Raw genomic sequence first — 16,117 nt, forward strand, 5'->3', positions numbered from 1 at the left:
TTACATAAGGTAGTCTCACCTTTCTATTTGAATCAATCTATTGAGCTATAGATTTTTCCCACAACCTGATACTGTTGCAAAAAGAGCATTAAACAAACTAGATATTTAACAGGCACTCGCGCTATACTGACAGGACTAACCGTTTAATTAGACTAACCAACTTTTTGCTGCACTTCCTAACCCATTCAAGAGATACCACATTTCCAAAGCAGGCATTGCAAACTAGATTGTGAAATATATTCAGTTTATTATGCCAAGGCCAAACATATGCCTGCTGCCCCTCGTAGTGCATACTCTACAACATTCTTAGTCAACAAACCATTTGCTGATATCTGCTGGGTAGCACGTTGGTCAGCACCACACATGACCACAAAGCATTACCGTCTGGACATATTGTCTTATTAGTAAGCCATGGCTGGCCAAACTGTGTTAAGTTTCAAACACCTGGCTCATCTACCCATTAGCCACTGCTGTCAGGAAACTGCTCTACAGCGGAAGCAAAGCATGTGTGTCTACAGCAACACATGCTACAAACGGAAACCGTTACTTACCTTGTAAGCATCTGTTTATAACCTGCATTGTTGTAGATGCACATGCCTGACCTCCTCCACGGAAGCCATCAGTAATTGTACATGATCTTGGTATTCAATATACATTAATTAACTCATTACATATGCTTACTAAAGGTGAAGTCTGTGCCCATACACGTTGCAGACTGATGGAGGTTTTAGACTGGTTGTCTCCTTTTGTAGCCTCCCTATGTTTTATTGTTCAACCACATGCAATTGTTTCATAAACACTTGCAGTTTTTAATTTGTTCCTCAGCAGGTAGAGAATTGAAAATTAAATGAGAGAGGAGAGCCATGAGAGCAGGTCCCTGTGGAGTGGATATATTCTCCATGATATTATGATTTCACAATTTTTTAATTCCTTTCTTGGAACTGTAGAAACTGCATTTCTATGTAGCAATATTCATTTATTTACTTATTTGCATGGCATGTATTTACTGTAAGCTATGTTGGTGAGAGGAAGCAATAAGGAGTGCAAGCAGTTAGAAAAACATAGACATGTCATCAGGGGCTGGCAAAACTGAAGGTGATCAGAATTACATCAAAAGATCAGATGAAGGGCATTCCATAATTGAGGTACTGTAGCCTGTGCCCCGCCATACCCCCAGGGAGCTTACTTAAAGCAAATGGTAGTCAACAGGGAGGTGGCTCCAGATCTAGGCACTCATGATGTAAAATATGGGGCTATACTCTCTGTGAGAAACAGTAGGTTGGTCCTGCGGAACACGGTGCGGAAAGAGCACAGAACTGAAAGTGTTAATTCACAGGTTGTCAATGTAACACAGCAGAGACATGGTCCGATCTTCAAAGGCTGTACTCCAAGCTCCTGGCTGAATTATATAGTCTTCAGAGTTTCCTAGTCCAGGGACAGGCAATACAGTGCACAAGGTGTCCTCATCTATATGTGTAAAAGAATGTGTAACGAGGTAGGGTGAAAGAGCAGGATTTTGTGCAACAGGGCAACTACACACTTTGAACCTGGGTCTTAAAGCTCATTATCAAAGAGAATGTCCTAGTTGTTGTCTTTTGCTATAGGAGTGAAAAGCAGGCCAACCTGCTTTTGCCAACACCAGCTTGTCCAGCATGGGACCCGCCAGTGGCCATGATCTCTGTCTTGTTACCATTCATTTTGGGACAGTTTTCGGCTATCTCATGTGGAGAAGTACGTACCTGTTCTGCTTGAGTCAGAGGACTAATGGTCAGTGAGCTGGGTGTCATCAGTGTAGTAGACTTCTTGAAAACTAAAGGATCAAACCACTTCCTAATCTGGATGGATGTATAGATCAAATAGGAGAAGAGAAAAAGTCAAATCCTGCAACACTTAACATAACTTGTACGCTACAGATCGAAAAGGGGTTGGAGTGACTTCCTGGGTTTTCCAATAGCAGCACTTTGGAAGAACATCTTCATACCTGAACCTTGTGAGCCACTTGGACAAGCGCTTTCCCACAGTCTTGGGGAAGACAGGTAAATGTGTGATTGGCCTGAAACTTTTCAAGTCAGACATGTCTAAACATTGTTTTATTAAAAGGAGGCAACCCACCTGCTTTTGCAGGCCACTAGAACGAGGTCCGAGCAGAAGGCAAGATTGATCAGGTTGTCTAGGGGCCAGTTGATTGCATATGGTGTAATGTATTACCAGTACATGGGTTGTCAGGATGGCCTTATCTTAAGCCTGCTAGAGCCAGGCATAAGTGATCTAAGGTATTCCTGGCAAGGAATTTAAGATTTACCATGGCTTTCTGGCATCCACATATAGGATGCCTGCAGCTTAACCAGGTTGGTGATTTTTATGTCTTTAAAATATTAAGGTTTTGATTTTTCCATGTATTCAGGCTTGTACAAAGTTCATACTACTAAATTTTATACTTCTCTGGTAGTAGACGTTTCACCACTACATAAATCTATAGCTGGCCCATGGACCAATAAGTTGCGATTTTTATAATATACCACTCAATACCTAACAAACCTCGGTGTTTGGAAGTCTGCCCTAAATTGCATTTTCACTTTAGCGCACACCGATAGCATGTATTTTTCAAAGCAGGGAAACACGGATAAAGGTCATCAGGGTTTTGTATAATACTCTTTTCTTCGATTTATAGGGATTTATTAAACGTGGCTTCACTGCGGGAAAGTCAAGAGATTTTAAGGACCGAAAAGCAAGAACAAAGGTAACGGAAAGTATGAAAACCTTTGTGTTGTTTAATCCACATATCACATACACTTTAATTTTTTGGATACTATTTTGCCTTTGGTGGGATTAGTCATTAAGTTCAAGTATCTGCTGCAACATGTAGATTTTATGTAGGTTGCAAGTGCTTTAATAAACTTTCATAACTGTGTGTAACAATAGCGCCTGCTATTCATATTTCGAAAGTGCAACTATGCAAGGCAGATACTGTGAAACACAACAAAGGACATATTAACAAGGAGTTTTCCATTCCTCAGTGTAATCTTTGTGAACAAAAGCCACTTGCACATTGAAATTCATAGACTCAGAATAGGGGAACCTTCGAAGGGCAAAGTGCATTTAGCGTGGGCAAAAACTGCAAGGCCTAGTGGCCACCCAAAGAGAAAGGAAGTGGTGGATTGAAGGAGATGGCCAAGCAAAATGCAGTGAACACCTACAAATTCGCAGGTTACTGAGTATTTATAAACGTGTTGTAGCGGAAATAAATGTAAAACTATTTTTGTTGAACTATGTTTATTAATAGTGATCAAACATAGATGTAATGGGAATACAGGGAAAGTGGCTTCTGCACGGAGAACATTGTCTCCTTATTGAAATGTGCAATTAAAAATTCACATTTCTACATGATTACAACCTCATCTAGGTATCAGTGGAATGGCAGGACTGACGTAAAGTGGCAGTCTTGCTGCCCCATCAAACCAGTGCAACACCCCTTTGAAGAGTAGAAACCACTAGTTACTACAAGTCTCAACAGAATGCACTGATGAGAACCCCAGACTCACAGGCCGAGAAACCATTACTGATTTCCAATGCCTCTGTCTGCCACACCTTGTAGGACACTAGCAAGGAAAATATAGAATAGCTGCAAAGCACAGCAAGGACCTCCCTGTGTGTTGGGCGGTTTGTTTAGAGAAAACAAACTCCTGCTAATGGAGTTTTTGTTTCTCTAAACAAAATAGTTGACCAAAAAGGTACTTTAAACAAGGTCCTTGCTGGGAAAATCTGCGGTTTTGTGAGGGGAACGTACACGGTCATAACACCCTTGATAACACAGAGCCCCACTGGTAAGGTGGTGATCTCTAAATAGGATGGGTAGTCCACCAAAAGGGTGGAAGAAGCCATGGCCATGGCCACCTCCCCCAGATGCACTGGAGAACTGTCCAACTTGGTCTACATGGCCGCCTTACACTTGAGGAATTATAACTTGTGAAAAAGCTGCATGAACTTATTTTGGGAAGTAAGTGGGTCGAGGTGATTTCATTTTAGGAAGCTCTCTGTTCTACACGCAATGTCAGTGACTTTCTGCCAGTGAATTCTCTGTGCAGTGCTTTTTTAGTTTTTGCCTGTACGCGCATGATTGCAAAATCTTTTCTGAGTAAACACATTCTTACAAGGGGCTTAGAAACCACCCTTACGTACCTGATCTTACCATTGGTTTATTCCAATGTCTCTCTAATTTACCTGCTTCTGATTGGCCAGCACATCGTCAGCTTTTACTTCCTGCTCTGCTTTGTTGTCTGTGCCATCATGTGGAGCCTGGACCAAGCTGTCCTTCCGGTCACTGGCCATTTGCTACTGTCTAGTGTCCTTCCACTGGCTACTTCACTCTGCAGGTGCTTTTTCGTCATTTAAAAATAGAACAATAGTGGAGCCCACCATATTCTCTTTGTTGAATATATAGTTGTAAGAGACAAGACAAAACATCAAGTTCTGTAAATCTGTAAGGCACTCTAATCCAAGATGAGTAGCATGAATGTCTGGGTGTTTGTTCTCCTAATCAAGTGATAATCACAAAATGGAATGTACATGTCATAATTTACTATAAATGTACATACTAATAAATATACAATCAAACACAAATACAAAAATACAAACAATATACAAAATGTATAGACCAAAACTTGTAAGATTTCATTCCATAGAGAAAAACTGTATTTTTGATCTCAGATGTTCCAACTTTGAGAAATCTCAGCCAATGAACATGAACTTCAGCCAAATGGGTATGAACTTCAGCCGACACGTGATTTGTCCTAACAAGGTCTTTTTCAAGGCTGATGAGATTACAATACAAAAATACAATTAGATAATTTCTTCCATAAATTTAGTAGACCTCAAAACAAGTATTATTAAAAATATCAACATTGAGCTCATCAAATACAAAAAGCATACTCTGATAATTTATCTATAAAATCAACACCCAGTGTCCCATAAACAACATTCCTTTACAATACCAATATATCAGAACTCAACAAAAAGAGTGCTCAAACACCCATGCACCCATGTTAAGTCAAACACTATTGTTCTATTTTTGCGATTAACTGGTTTGGCTCTGTAGATTCCAGTATGTACACGTTGGCAACAGATGTACTATAATGTATGAGCACCATTAACTTGTATAACATGCATGGAAAATCTGAGGAAAGTGCAGCTAATTATAGACAGTGTTGCCCCTGTTTTTTGTGCTTTTTCTTTATTTACTGAGCAAGCACGCCGTCCGCACTTCTGCCCTCCTCCCACTCTCGGCTGTGTTTTTACTTCAACCAAAGGGTACTGATTTATTAAACAGATGAGCCTCTTCTGCTGTCTCACTACTGTTAGTCGTCATCACTGTACACTTTAAAATAAAAGCAGAACCTAAAATACATGTGCAGTTCGACTTTGTATGCAGTTTGCATGTAGCACCGTTGATTTCAGCCATACCCTCCTAGATAAAAAAAAAGAGCTAACATGTCCTTCCAGGATCTGCACATCTTGCTTTTAGCTGCGCACAACTTTCTGCGCCGGCTCTAGAGAGGAATACACAAGCTTCACGGGAAATATTCCTTCCTGTTTGAAGAACTGGGACAATTAGAGCCATATGAAGACCAGAACGGCTCTTCCGGCTCCTTGCACCCCATTGTCTTTATTTATTTAATTATTTATTTATGTCTCTGGCATGTGGCCTGCTTGTTTAATGTAACCGGTGCTCATGTGTCAAAATGCTCAAATACCTTTAGATTGAGTTCAGCTATATAAAACGGAACACCCACACCCCTCCATTTACAATCACCAGTCACCCCCTCTCCATTGTGCTTCACTCCTGCCCTTCCACCTTTTTTTTTGTCTTTCTTCCCGCACCCCGGATACCCTCCACCTGTCAGTCTCACATAGCTTAATTTGCCACTGTTAGAGTGTGACACACAGGGACGAAATCACAGACGCCCCTTCCACCTCCAACCTCTCTGCTGAGAGCAGCACTGATATTGCTTTTATCCGACCGGACATGGTTGTCAATTATGCATGTTTCCCGCCTGCCTTTTTAAACTGCTTTAACTTCAGCATAGTATGTATAATAACCTATGTGTGTTGCACATGCATCACTCTCTCTCAAGCCCCCTGGAGCTCCCATGCAGCCCTTTTGTTTGTTTTTAATTTGCTCCTCGGTTCAAGAATTTTGTCGCGCTCTTCCATTTGCTGCACGTTCAAAACAAGAATTCAAATGTCAGGCCAAGTCTTCTGAAAAATTCCTTCTAACAAATTCCTGCTTACTTGTTGAACACGGAGATTGTTGTTTACATTTCTTTTTCTGACTGCAAAGTGAGTGGTTATTGTAAAGTGAACTATGTGATAGTCCTGCATGATTACAAGAAGTGTGAGAGGAAAGGCTGTAAGATGTTATATTTTTTTAACACAAAATTTAAATACACCTGCCCTCCTCACGCTGTGCAACATATCCTAAAAAAAATATTGACAAAGCGACAATATTTTGCATAGGGGAAACCTATTGGCTTTGCCAATGCTTGTTTTAATATTCCCATGACCCACACACATCCGGTCCTCGTTTGTTGTTTTGGGAGAGAGAGAGAGGCATTCTGTGGATGTGCAAATGGAGTCAGTCTACTTTTAAGAGGTGAGGAGGCATAAAGGCATACTGGTCAACAGAGAGATGTACTGCATAGCATCCCAACACAATCTTTTTTCTTTGTTCTTGAATGGTGAGACAGTATTGAAGATGTAGCCTCACATACCTTTGAAGCTAAGGTTCCATATTTCTGCACCATGGGTACTTCCTTAGAAGACAATGAAGTAGATTTATTATGGCAGTCCATTCACTGTACTATCCAGTCTTGAATTTTAGTTTACACTCAAGGAAGCCAAGTCACTTGGATAGTCTCAAAATCAGATTATTTTGAATATTGCAGAGTGCCATCTTTTTTCGGTTCATGGTCATAAATTCCAATGAAATGTGTTTACACGCATACCGTCTGAAAATATAAGGTGCTGAAATGGACAAACTTTGGATCCCACCTAGGTTTGTGCTGTAGACTATAGATGTAAATCTCCAAACGTATTTGTCTTACCTGTGAAGTTCCCCTACTGCGTCGTACTGCTCTTCTGTTGCCTTTTGTTCAACAATCCACTGTTTCCAATCTATGTGCACTCTACCAGTATTGTAATTGTTACAGAAACAAACAGCCTTGCATTTGTTTCTCTAGGAATTAAACTTTTTTTTGAGATAGTCTATTTCGATTGAATGCAATTCTGCACCACTTTATGGCTTCTATGGACCTCATTACGAGTGGGCCCCAAATTGCGATTTGTGTTCACACTCACGTTTGCACCCACAATGGGCCACAAGAGAAAATGTAGTTCACGTGCCTGTTAATAGGATTAATAGTGGGTAACATTAAAGCATGTCCACATTCCTGGATGCACACCTATATTCGGGTGCAATTTGCACTCCTCCTCTAACACAAATTAGAGGTCGCCACATTTGCACTAGCATTTTGCCAGTCCGTTGTAATCATGGCCAAAATTGTATTATTTGGTGTGAAATTAAAGGAGATGGGGGTTTAAAAGCTTCACTTAATGTCTCTTCTTGTATTGATCCCAAAAATATTTACTTTTGTGTGTGTCTCAAGAAAGTTAAATATAGACAAAATGTCATGCCCAACATAAGAAAACAGTTAAATAAAAGTACATACTATTGCCTTTACCCCTTCTAAGAAGTCTATAAAATCTAATGCAAATTTAACAGTGGCAGTCAAAATCTAAGCAAGAAACTGAGAAAACCTTTGACCCAGCAAATTATGCCAGTTTTCTTCTGAAAGGTCATTCCACGTATTTTGTTTTACAAAAGTAGACAGCTATCAATTTCTTTTGAGGTTTGAAGAGAAACACTAAAATGACATATCACATCACATGTTTCTATCTAGGAAAGGGGAAAAGAATAAACGATAATTTGCTTGTCTAATTTACTATAACGAATAACTGCTCCATTTTCAGGGATCTCCTTGATATGCCAGCAAGTCGGAAAACAACTGAGCTTCCAGAGAACAAAGAAACCGAAGAAAGGTAATTTATCTCAGCAGTGGATTCCTTGCTCTCGCTGTTTCTCGTTTTCACAATGTTAGTGTTTTTTAGAATGTGTAGTCAATCAAATAGGCGGACTTAAAATTTTCAGATTCAAAATTAAATTAGTAAAAACACACAAATGTCCCATTAAGTACCCAAGCAAAGGTTTGTGTTAAAATGCACAAAATAAAACATATTAATTCGAATATTTCCATGGCTACTATTAGAAACGGGGTCTCTAGTTGGCAGTGTTTTGCACCCTGTCCAAGTAGGGATCCTCACTCTAGCCAGGGAAAGGCAGTCACCAAGCTAAGACAACCCCTGCTTACCCTCTTGGTAGCTTGGCTCAAGCAATCATGCCAGTCTCAGAGGCAATGTGTAACTTTGTTGTACACACACACACAAATAGAAACACAGTGAAGACACCACAAAAATACTCCACACCAGTTTGGAAAAATAGACAAGATTTATGTGAGTAAAACGACCAAAATGACAAAAATCCAACATATACAAGTAAAGATACAAATTTTCAAAGATTAAATGTAGTATGGACCTTAAAAATACAATAGCTCAAACTGGGGCTATCATGACATCTCGTGGAGTCGTCTCCAACAGTCCAACATCACTCACGAGGGAGTGTGGGCTGGTCACAGAGTTACATGGATCTCGGTTACAGTACCTTGAAAATGTTAAGGAAACGGCGACGATGCAAGGAGTTGGAGAAGTGAGAAATCGCTGGAGTCAGTGCGGCATCGGTTCCTAACTGCCACCGGGGAGGAGAGGCGTTGTTTCCTTACTTCTAGGCAGGGTAAAGGGGCACTACTTCCTTATGGTTGCAGGAGGGTGATGTGGCATTGGCGGCGGTTTCTTACAGGGTGAGGTCGATGAATCCAGCAGGTCAAGATGTGAGGTGTCAACGTCACGGTGTTGCAATCACACCATGGGGCCACAGGTGCTGCAGGGGAGCTGGATGCCTCAGATGTCGGTGACACAGCGCTCTGGACTCACTCTGTGGCTGGACTTCAGAGGCAATGCAGCGGCATCGGACCTGCAGTGGAGGCCGCGGTCATTGCACTCAGAGGGGACACAGCTCCGTTGCAGGCAGTGGCACAGGGTCAGAGAGCAGTGCCAGTCCTGAAGTTGTTATGGGTGTCAATGCACTAGTTTCTTTCTTGTTGCACAAGCGCCCACTCCCAAGGCCCCAGGAACTGGATTTGACACCACTTGGCAAGTCAGGACTCTCAGCAACACAGACCAGGTGCAGAAAAAGTCTTTGATGTCCCGAGACTTCTTAACAGGAGGCAAGTTCAGTCCAAACCCTTGGAGAACCTTTGGAAGCAGGATGTAGAAAGCTACATCCAGTTGTTTCACTCCCAGGACAGAAGCAGCAAGCAGCAGGCCGGCACAACAAAGCAACAGGCAGAGTGGCAGTCCCTCCTACAGCATCCAGCTATTCTTCCTGGCAGAAGTTCCACAGTCCAGAAGGATTCTAACTCTGTGGTTTCAGAGGTCCAGTACTTATACCCATCTCTGGGCAAACTTCAAAGAGAAGTCTTTGTAGTGCATAGGACCCTGCCTTTCCCTGCACTGGCCCCATACACACTACAGGGGATTAGAGACTGCTTTGTGTGAGGACAGGCACATCCCTATTCAGGTGCAAGTGTCAGCTCCTCCTACCACTCTAGCTCAGGAAGACCCATCAGCCTGGTGATGGGCCACCAGTATATGGAAGGCACACCTCAACTTCCTTTGGGTGACTGTCTGGAGTGAGTGCACAAACAGCCCAACTGTTAACCTGCTTTTGTCACCCTAAGTGCGCCGGTCGTGCTTCCTGGGCTCATTATGCCAGTGGATTCAAGCTAGCCTGGCTGATAAACCGGCCCCAGGATTCCTGTTTCCGGTCCAGGGAGGACCTGGCCTGGCAGTTCGGGTTGGACTGTTCCCATGGGGAACAGGGTCCAGATTGATTTGCGTATGGCTGAGTCTATACTGGGGTAGCATGGTGAGCAAAAGAATTGATGGATTAAACCCAGATCTGTGAATGTTGGATTGGGTTTGCATTCCATCCATCATTTGTGTTTGTTTACTTTTGTCACCCTACGTGCACTGGGTATGCCCAGACATGGGCCCCGGGCTCACTTTGCCACTGGATTCAAGCTAGCCTGGTTGATGAAGGGAGATACCCTGAAACTGGTCCCAGGATGCTTGTTTCTGGTCCAGGGAGGTCCTGCTCTGTCAGTTCAGGCTGGACACTTCCCATGGGGAAAAGGGTCAAGATTGATTTGCATATTGCTAGGTCCAAACTGGGATGGCATGGTGAGCAAAAGAATTGAAGCATTAAAACCAGATCTGTGACTGTGGTAAATGTTTGATTGGTTCTGCGGTCTATGCCACTGGATTGAAGCTAGCCTGGCTGATGAAGGTTGATAACCTGAACCCGGTCCCAGGATGCTTGTTTCTGGTCCAGGGAGGACCTGGCCTGGCAGTTTGGGCTGGACTGTTCCCATGGGGAACAGGGTCAAGACTGACTTGTAAATTGCTGGGTCCAAACTGGATGGCATGGTGCGCAAAATAATTGATGGATTAAACCCAGATCTGTGATTGGGGTGAATGTTTGATTGGTTCTGCATTCCACCAATCATTTGTGTTTGTTCACTTTCTAAAAGTGGCACTTTCAAACTCTCAGTTCAAAACCAACTTCACCAAAGATGTATTTTTAAATTGTGAGTTCAGATACCCCAAACTCCATATCTCTATCTGCTCCCAATGAGAAATTACACTTAAAAGATACTTCAAGGCAACCCCCATGTTACCCTATGGGAGAGATAGGCCTTGCAATAGTGAAAAATTAGTTTAGCAAGATTTCACGAACAGGACATGTAAAACACATCAGTACCTGCCCATGGGGCTGCCGTAGGCATAACTTAGGGGGACCTACAGGTAATAAAAGGAAAGGTTTGGGCGTGGCAAGTGGGTGCACTTGCCAAGTCGACATGGTTGTCTAAACCTGCACACTCAGACACTTCAATGGCAGGTCTGAGACATGTTTGCAGGGCCAATAGTAGCATTTGATTTAAAGGCTCTGGGCACACCGGTGCACTATACTAGGGACTTACTAGTAAATCAAATATGCCAATCATGGCTAGAACAATCACCGATAAAATTTAGACAGGGAGCACTTGCACTTTAGCACTGGTCAACAGTGATAAAGTGCCCAGAGTATTAAAACCAGCAGAAATTAAATGAGGCACACAGACAAAAACAGGAGGTCAGAGGCAAAGGTTTGCAAAAAGGGCCCTTTCCAACAGTTACACAGAAGCTATTGGGTTCACTTTCATCTGTGCAAAACAAGGGAAATCAATGCATGTTTAATGGCTTGATTTTGGTCAGCCTGGAAAAGGCAGGAGTTCCTTTGTTTACTGCACAACTTGTACTTTAGAAATGTGCAGAAGTAATTTGGCTTCCTGTTGTCAGGGCCATGAGTTTTGTTTCAGTACAGTGATTGGTTGAACAAGTCTGAAACACCACAGCAAACGCTCCTTAGATCCCATTTCTTAGTACATAGATTGTGTTATACATTTCTTATTTTACAAGTGGGGAAAACTTGTATCATTATGTAAATAAAATGGATAACAGGTATAATTCAGTTTGTTCATCTTTGCCCATGTGCAAGTATCCTTATGTAAAATGCGATAAAGTAAACACATTGAGCATTGTGGTAAATGCTCCCTGCTGTCGTTCTTTGTTGTCTGCTGCTTAACATACAGCAAGGCTTCCTTCTTTTGAGTTTGGTAACATTTGTACTATTAAAGAAGGTTATAGTATCACAGGTTGTTCCCCGATTCTTAGAAAGGGTAGAAAGGCAATATGAACACTGTTAGAAATGGGTTTTTTGGTTGGCAGTCAGGTTACCCCCTGTCCAAGCAAAAGCCCTCACTCTAGTCAGGGTAAGTCACACACAATCTAAGATTATCCTGTTCCCACCCTCTGGTAGCTTGGCACGAGCAGTCAGGCTTAACTTAGAAGGCAATGTGTAAAGTATTTGTGCAATAAACCATACAATACCACCATATAGCACCACAAAAATACACCACACAGTGTTTAGAAAAATATATAATATTTATCAGGATAATTGTAGGTCAAAAAGAATAACGTTGCAATGGAAAATTGTAGAAATATCACAGGGAAGTGATATAAAGTGTCTTAAGTCTTTAGAATATAAACAAAGTCTCTTTTAAGCACAAAGTACCTGGTTTCTGGTGTAAAATCTCCTCAGAGGGCCACAAAAGAAGAGGTGCGTGGAAAACGGGTGTGTGCGTCGATTTCTCCCCAGCACACACGGACTTGCGTCGTTATTTTCCACGCGGGGAAGTCGGGCGTCGTTTTCCGGCGCGCGGACAGTCTCTTTCTGTGGATCGCGGGGATTACCAGATGTCCCGGGTCTGTGCGTGGATTTTCCTGCTTGTTCTCCGGCTGCGCGTCGGTCTGCGGGGCTGCGCGTCGAAATTACGATCTCACGGCAGGCGTCGCGTCGATTTCTCCTCTAGACTTCGATCTGCGGGGCTGCGCGTTGAAATTACGATCTCACGGCAGGCGTCGCGTCGATTTCTCCTCTAGAGGTCGGGCGGCGGTGTCCTTGCGAGGCTGTGCGTCGGATCTTCGATCTTCCCAAGAGCGTCGTGTCGATCAGCGTCGGAGTGCGGCGTTTTTCTCGCCGCGAAACAAGCTGTGCGTCGAAATTTTCGGCGCACGGAGCGTCCATTAAAAGAGAGAAGTCTTTTTGGTCCTGAGACTTCAGGGAACAGGAGGCAAGCTCTATCCAAGCCCTTGGAGAGCACTTTCACAGCCAGACAAGAGTTCAGCAAGGCAGCAGGGCAACAGCAAGGCAGCAGTCCTTTGTAGAAAGAAGACAGGTGAGTCCTTTGAGCAGCCAGGCAGTTCTTCTTGGCAGGATGTAGTTTCTGGTTCAGGTTTCTTCTCCAGCAAGTGTCTGATGAGGTAGGGCAGAGGCCCTGTTTTATACCCAAATGTGCCTTTGAAGTGGGGGAGACTTCAAAGAGTGGCTAAGAAGTGCACCAGGTCCCCTTTCAGTTCAATCCTGTCTGCCAGGGTCCCAGTAGGGGGTGTGGCAGTCCTTTGTGTGAGAGCAGGCCCTCCACCCTCCCAGCCCAGGAAGACCCATTCAAAATGCAGATGTACGCAAGTGAGGCTGAGTACCCTGTGTTTGGGGTGTGTCTGAGTGAATGCACAAGGAGCTGTCAACCAAGCCCAGCCAGACGTGGATTGTAAGGCACAGAAGGATTTAAGTGCAAAGAAATGCTCACTTTCTAAAAGTGGCATTTCTAGAATAGTAATATTAAATCCGACTTCACCAGTCAGCAGGACTTTGTATTACCATTCTGGCCATACTAAATATGACACTCCTGCTCCTTTCAAATCAGCAGCTGCCACTTCAACAGTGTATGAGGGCAGCCCCAATGTTAGCCTATGAAGGGAGCAGGCCTCACAGTAGTGTAAAAACGAATTTAGGAGTTTTACACTACCAGGACATATAACTACACAGGTACATGTCCTGCCTTTTACCCACACAGCACCCTGCTCTAGGGGTTACCTAGGGCACACATTAAGGGTGACTTATATGTAGAAAAAGGGGAGTTCTAGGCTTGGCAAGTAGCTTTAAATGCCAAGTCGAGGTGGCAGTGAAACTGCACACACAGGCCTTGCAATGGCAGGCCTGAGACAAGGAAAAAGGGGCTACTTAAGTGGGTGGCACAACCAGTGCTGCAGGCCCACTAGTAGCATTTAACTTACCAGCCCTATGCACATGAAGTGCACTTTACTAGGGACTTATAAGTACATTAATAGTCTAATCAGGTATGATTCAAGGTTACCATGTTTTAAGGGAGAGAGCATATGCACTTTAGCACTGGTTAGCAGTGGTAAAGTGCGCAGAGTCTAAAAACCAGCAAAAACAGTGTCCAAAAAGTGGAGGGAGGCAGGCAAAAAGTTAGGGGTGACTACCCTAAGGCTGTCAGGTCTAACATGTGTCCCCCCCAGCTGAAAGTGGGGAGAGCTACCCGATCTCCTGGGAGCTCTCATCGCTAAGGCGGAAGTACCTGGAGAGACCATCAGCATTGGCGTGGTCAACCCCTGGGCGATGTTCCACCGTAAAGTCCATCCCCTGTAGGGAAATGGACCACCTCAAGAGTTTTGGATTCTCACCCCTCATCTGCATGAGCCATCTGAGGGGCCTGTGGTCTGTCTGAACCCGGAAGTGAGTCCCAAACAGGTAGGGTCTCAGCTTCTTCAGTGCCCAGACCACAGCAAAAGCTTCTCTCTCAATAGCACTCCACCTCTGTTCCCGTGGTAATAGCCTTCTGCTAATAAAGACTAGCGGTTGATCTTGGCCCTCCTCATTTAGCTGTGCTAGGACTGCCCCTATGCCATGCTCTGAAGCGTCTGTCTGCACGATAAATTCCTGGGAGTAGTCAGGGGCCTTGAGCACGGGGGCCGTGCACATGGCTTCCTTCAGGGTGTCAAAGGCTTTCTGACAAGCCTCTGTCCAATTCACCAACCTAGGTTGTTTCTTGGAAGTGAGTTCTGTCAAGGGTGACACAATGTACCATAGCCCTTGACAAACCTGCGGTAATATCCGGTGAGGCCTAAAAAGGCTCTCACCTCAGTCTGCGTTCGTGGTGGTTGCCAGGCCTTGATAGTTTCAATCTTGGCCTGGAGTGGCTGCACCTTGCCACCACCCACCAGGTGTCCCAAGTACACCACGGAACCCTGCCCAATCTGGCACTTACTAGCCTTGATGGTCAGGCCTGCCTGTTGCAGGGCCTGAAGCACCTCCTTCAGGTGAAGCAGGTGTTCCTCCCAGCTGGAACTGTAGACAGCTATGTCATCCAGGTAGGCTGCACAGAAGGCATCCTTGCCAGCTAGGACCCCGTTAACCAACCGTTGGAAGGTAGCGGGGGCATTTTTCAGCCCAAACGGCATCACCCGGAACTGGTAATGGCCATCAGGGGTTGAAAATGCGGACCTCCTCAGTCAGGGCGATCTGCCAGTACCCTGAAGTAAGATCAAACGTACTCAGGAACTTGGCAGCGCCTAGTCTGTCCACGAGCTCATCAGCTCGGGGGATGGGGTGAGCATCAGTCCGTGTAACTGAGTTGAGACCCCGGTAGTCCACACAGAACCGGAGTTCTGGCTTCGCACCTGGGGCAGTAGCCTTAGGGACCAACACCACTGGGCTGGCCCAGGGACTACTGGATTTTTCAATAACCCCTAGAGTCAACATCTTGGAGACCTCCTCCTTGATGCTGGCCTTCACCTTATCCGACAACCTGTAAATTTTGTTTTTCACTGGGAGACTATCACCAGTGTCAATATCATGAACACAGAGGTGGGTCAGTCCAGGAGTAAGGGAGAACAGGGGGGAGAACTGCTCCAACAGCTCATAGCAGTCTCCTTTCTGATTTAGAGTCAGGGAGTCAGACAGAATGACCCCGCTTACTGACCCATCACCTTCTTGGGCAGAGAGGAGGTCGGGGAGAGGTTCACTCTCCTCTTCCGTTCCTTCATCTGTGACCAGAAGCATGTTGATCTCCGACCTCTCAAAATGAGCTTTTAGTCGGTTCACATGGAGCACCCTTAGGGGATTCCTAGGGGTTTGGAGGTCCACTAGGTAAGTGGCCTCCCCTTTCCGCTCCTTTATTTCAAATGGGCCAGACCAGCGGTCCTGGAGAGCTCTGGGCTCTACTGGCTCCATTACCCACACTTTGTCTCCAGGTTGAAACTCTACCAGGGTGGCCTTCTGGTCATACCATTGTTTCATCACCTCTTGACTGGCCTCAAGGTTATCTTGGGCTTCTTTCCAGAAGCGGGTCATCTGGTTGCGGAGGGCCAACATATAGCTGACCACATCCTGCGGGGGTGTCTTTGGAGCTTTCTCCAATCCCTCCTGGACAATGCTTAAGGGTCCCCTGACAGGGTACCCGTAGAGAAGTTCAAAGGGGCTGAA

The 16,117-nt window shown here is 44.4% G+C and overlaps 1 protein-coding gene across 12 annotated transcripts in view; it reads left to right on the forward strand.

The window, feature by feature from the left end:
- ALS2CL (ALS2 C-terminal like) overlaps nucleotides 1–16,117 on the forward strand; it is a 544,978-nt gene that overhangs the window by 466,153 nt on the left and 62,708 nt on the right. For all 12 annotated transcript variants that reach the window (XM_069210973.1, XM_069210972.1, XM_069210966.1 and 9 more), the window contains 2 exons: nucleotides 2,672–2,740; nucleotides 8,026–8,094. In XM_069210973.1, coding sequence (XP_069067074.1) covers nucleotides 2,672–2,740; nucleotides 8,026–8,094 — 138 coding nt within the window. The remainder of the gene's footprint in view (nucleotides 1–2,671; nucleotides 2,741–8,025; nucleotides 8,095–16,117) is intronic.

Source organism: Pleurodeles waltl, chromosome 10, assembly GCF_031143425.1.
Source record: "Pleurodeles waltl isolate 20211129_DDA chromosome 10, aPleWal1.hap1.20221129, whole genome shotgun sequence".
Lineage (NCBI taxonomy): Eukaryota > Metazoa > Chordata > Amphibia > Caudata > Salamandridae > Pleurodeles > Pleurodeles waltl.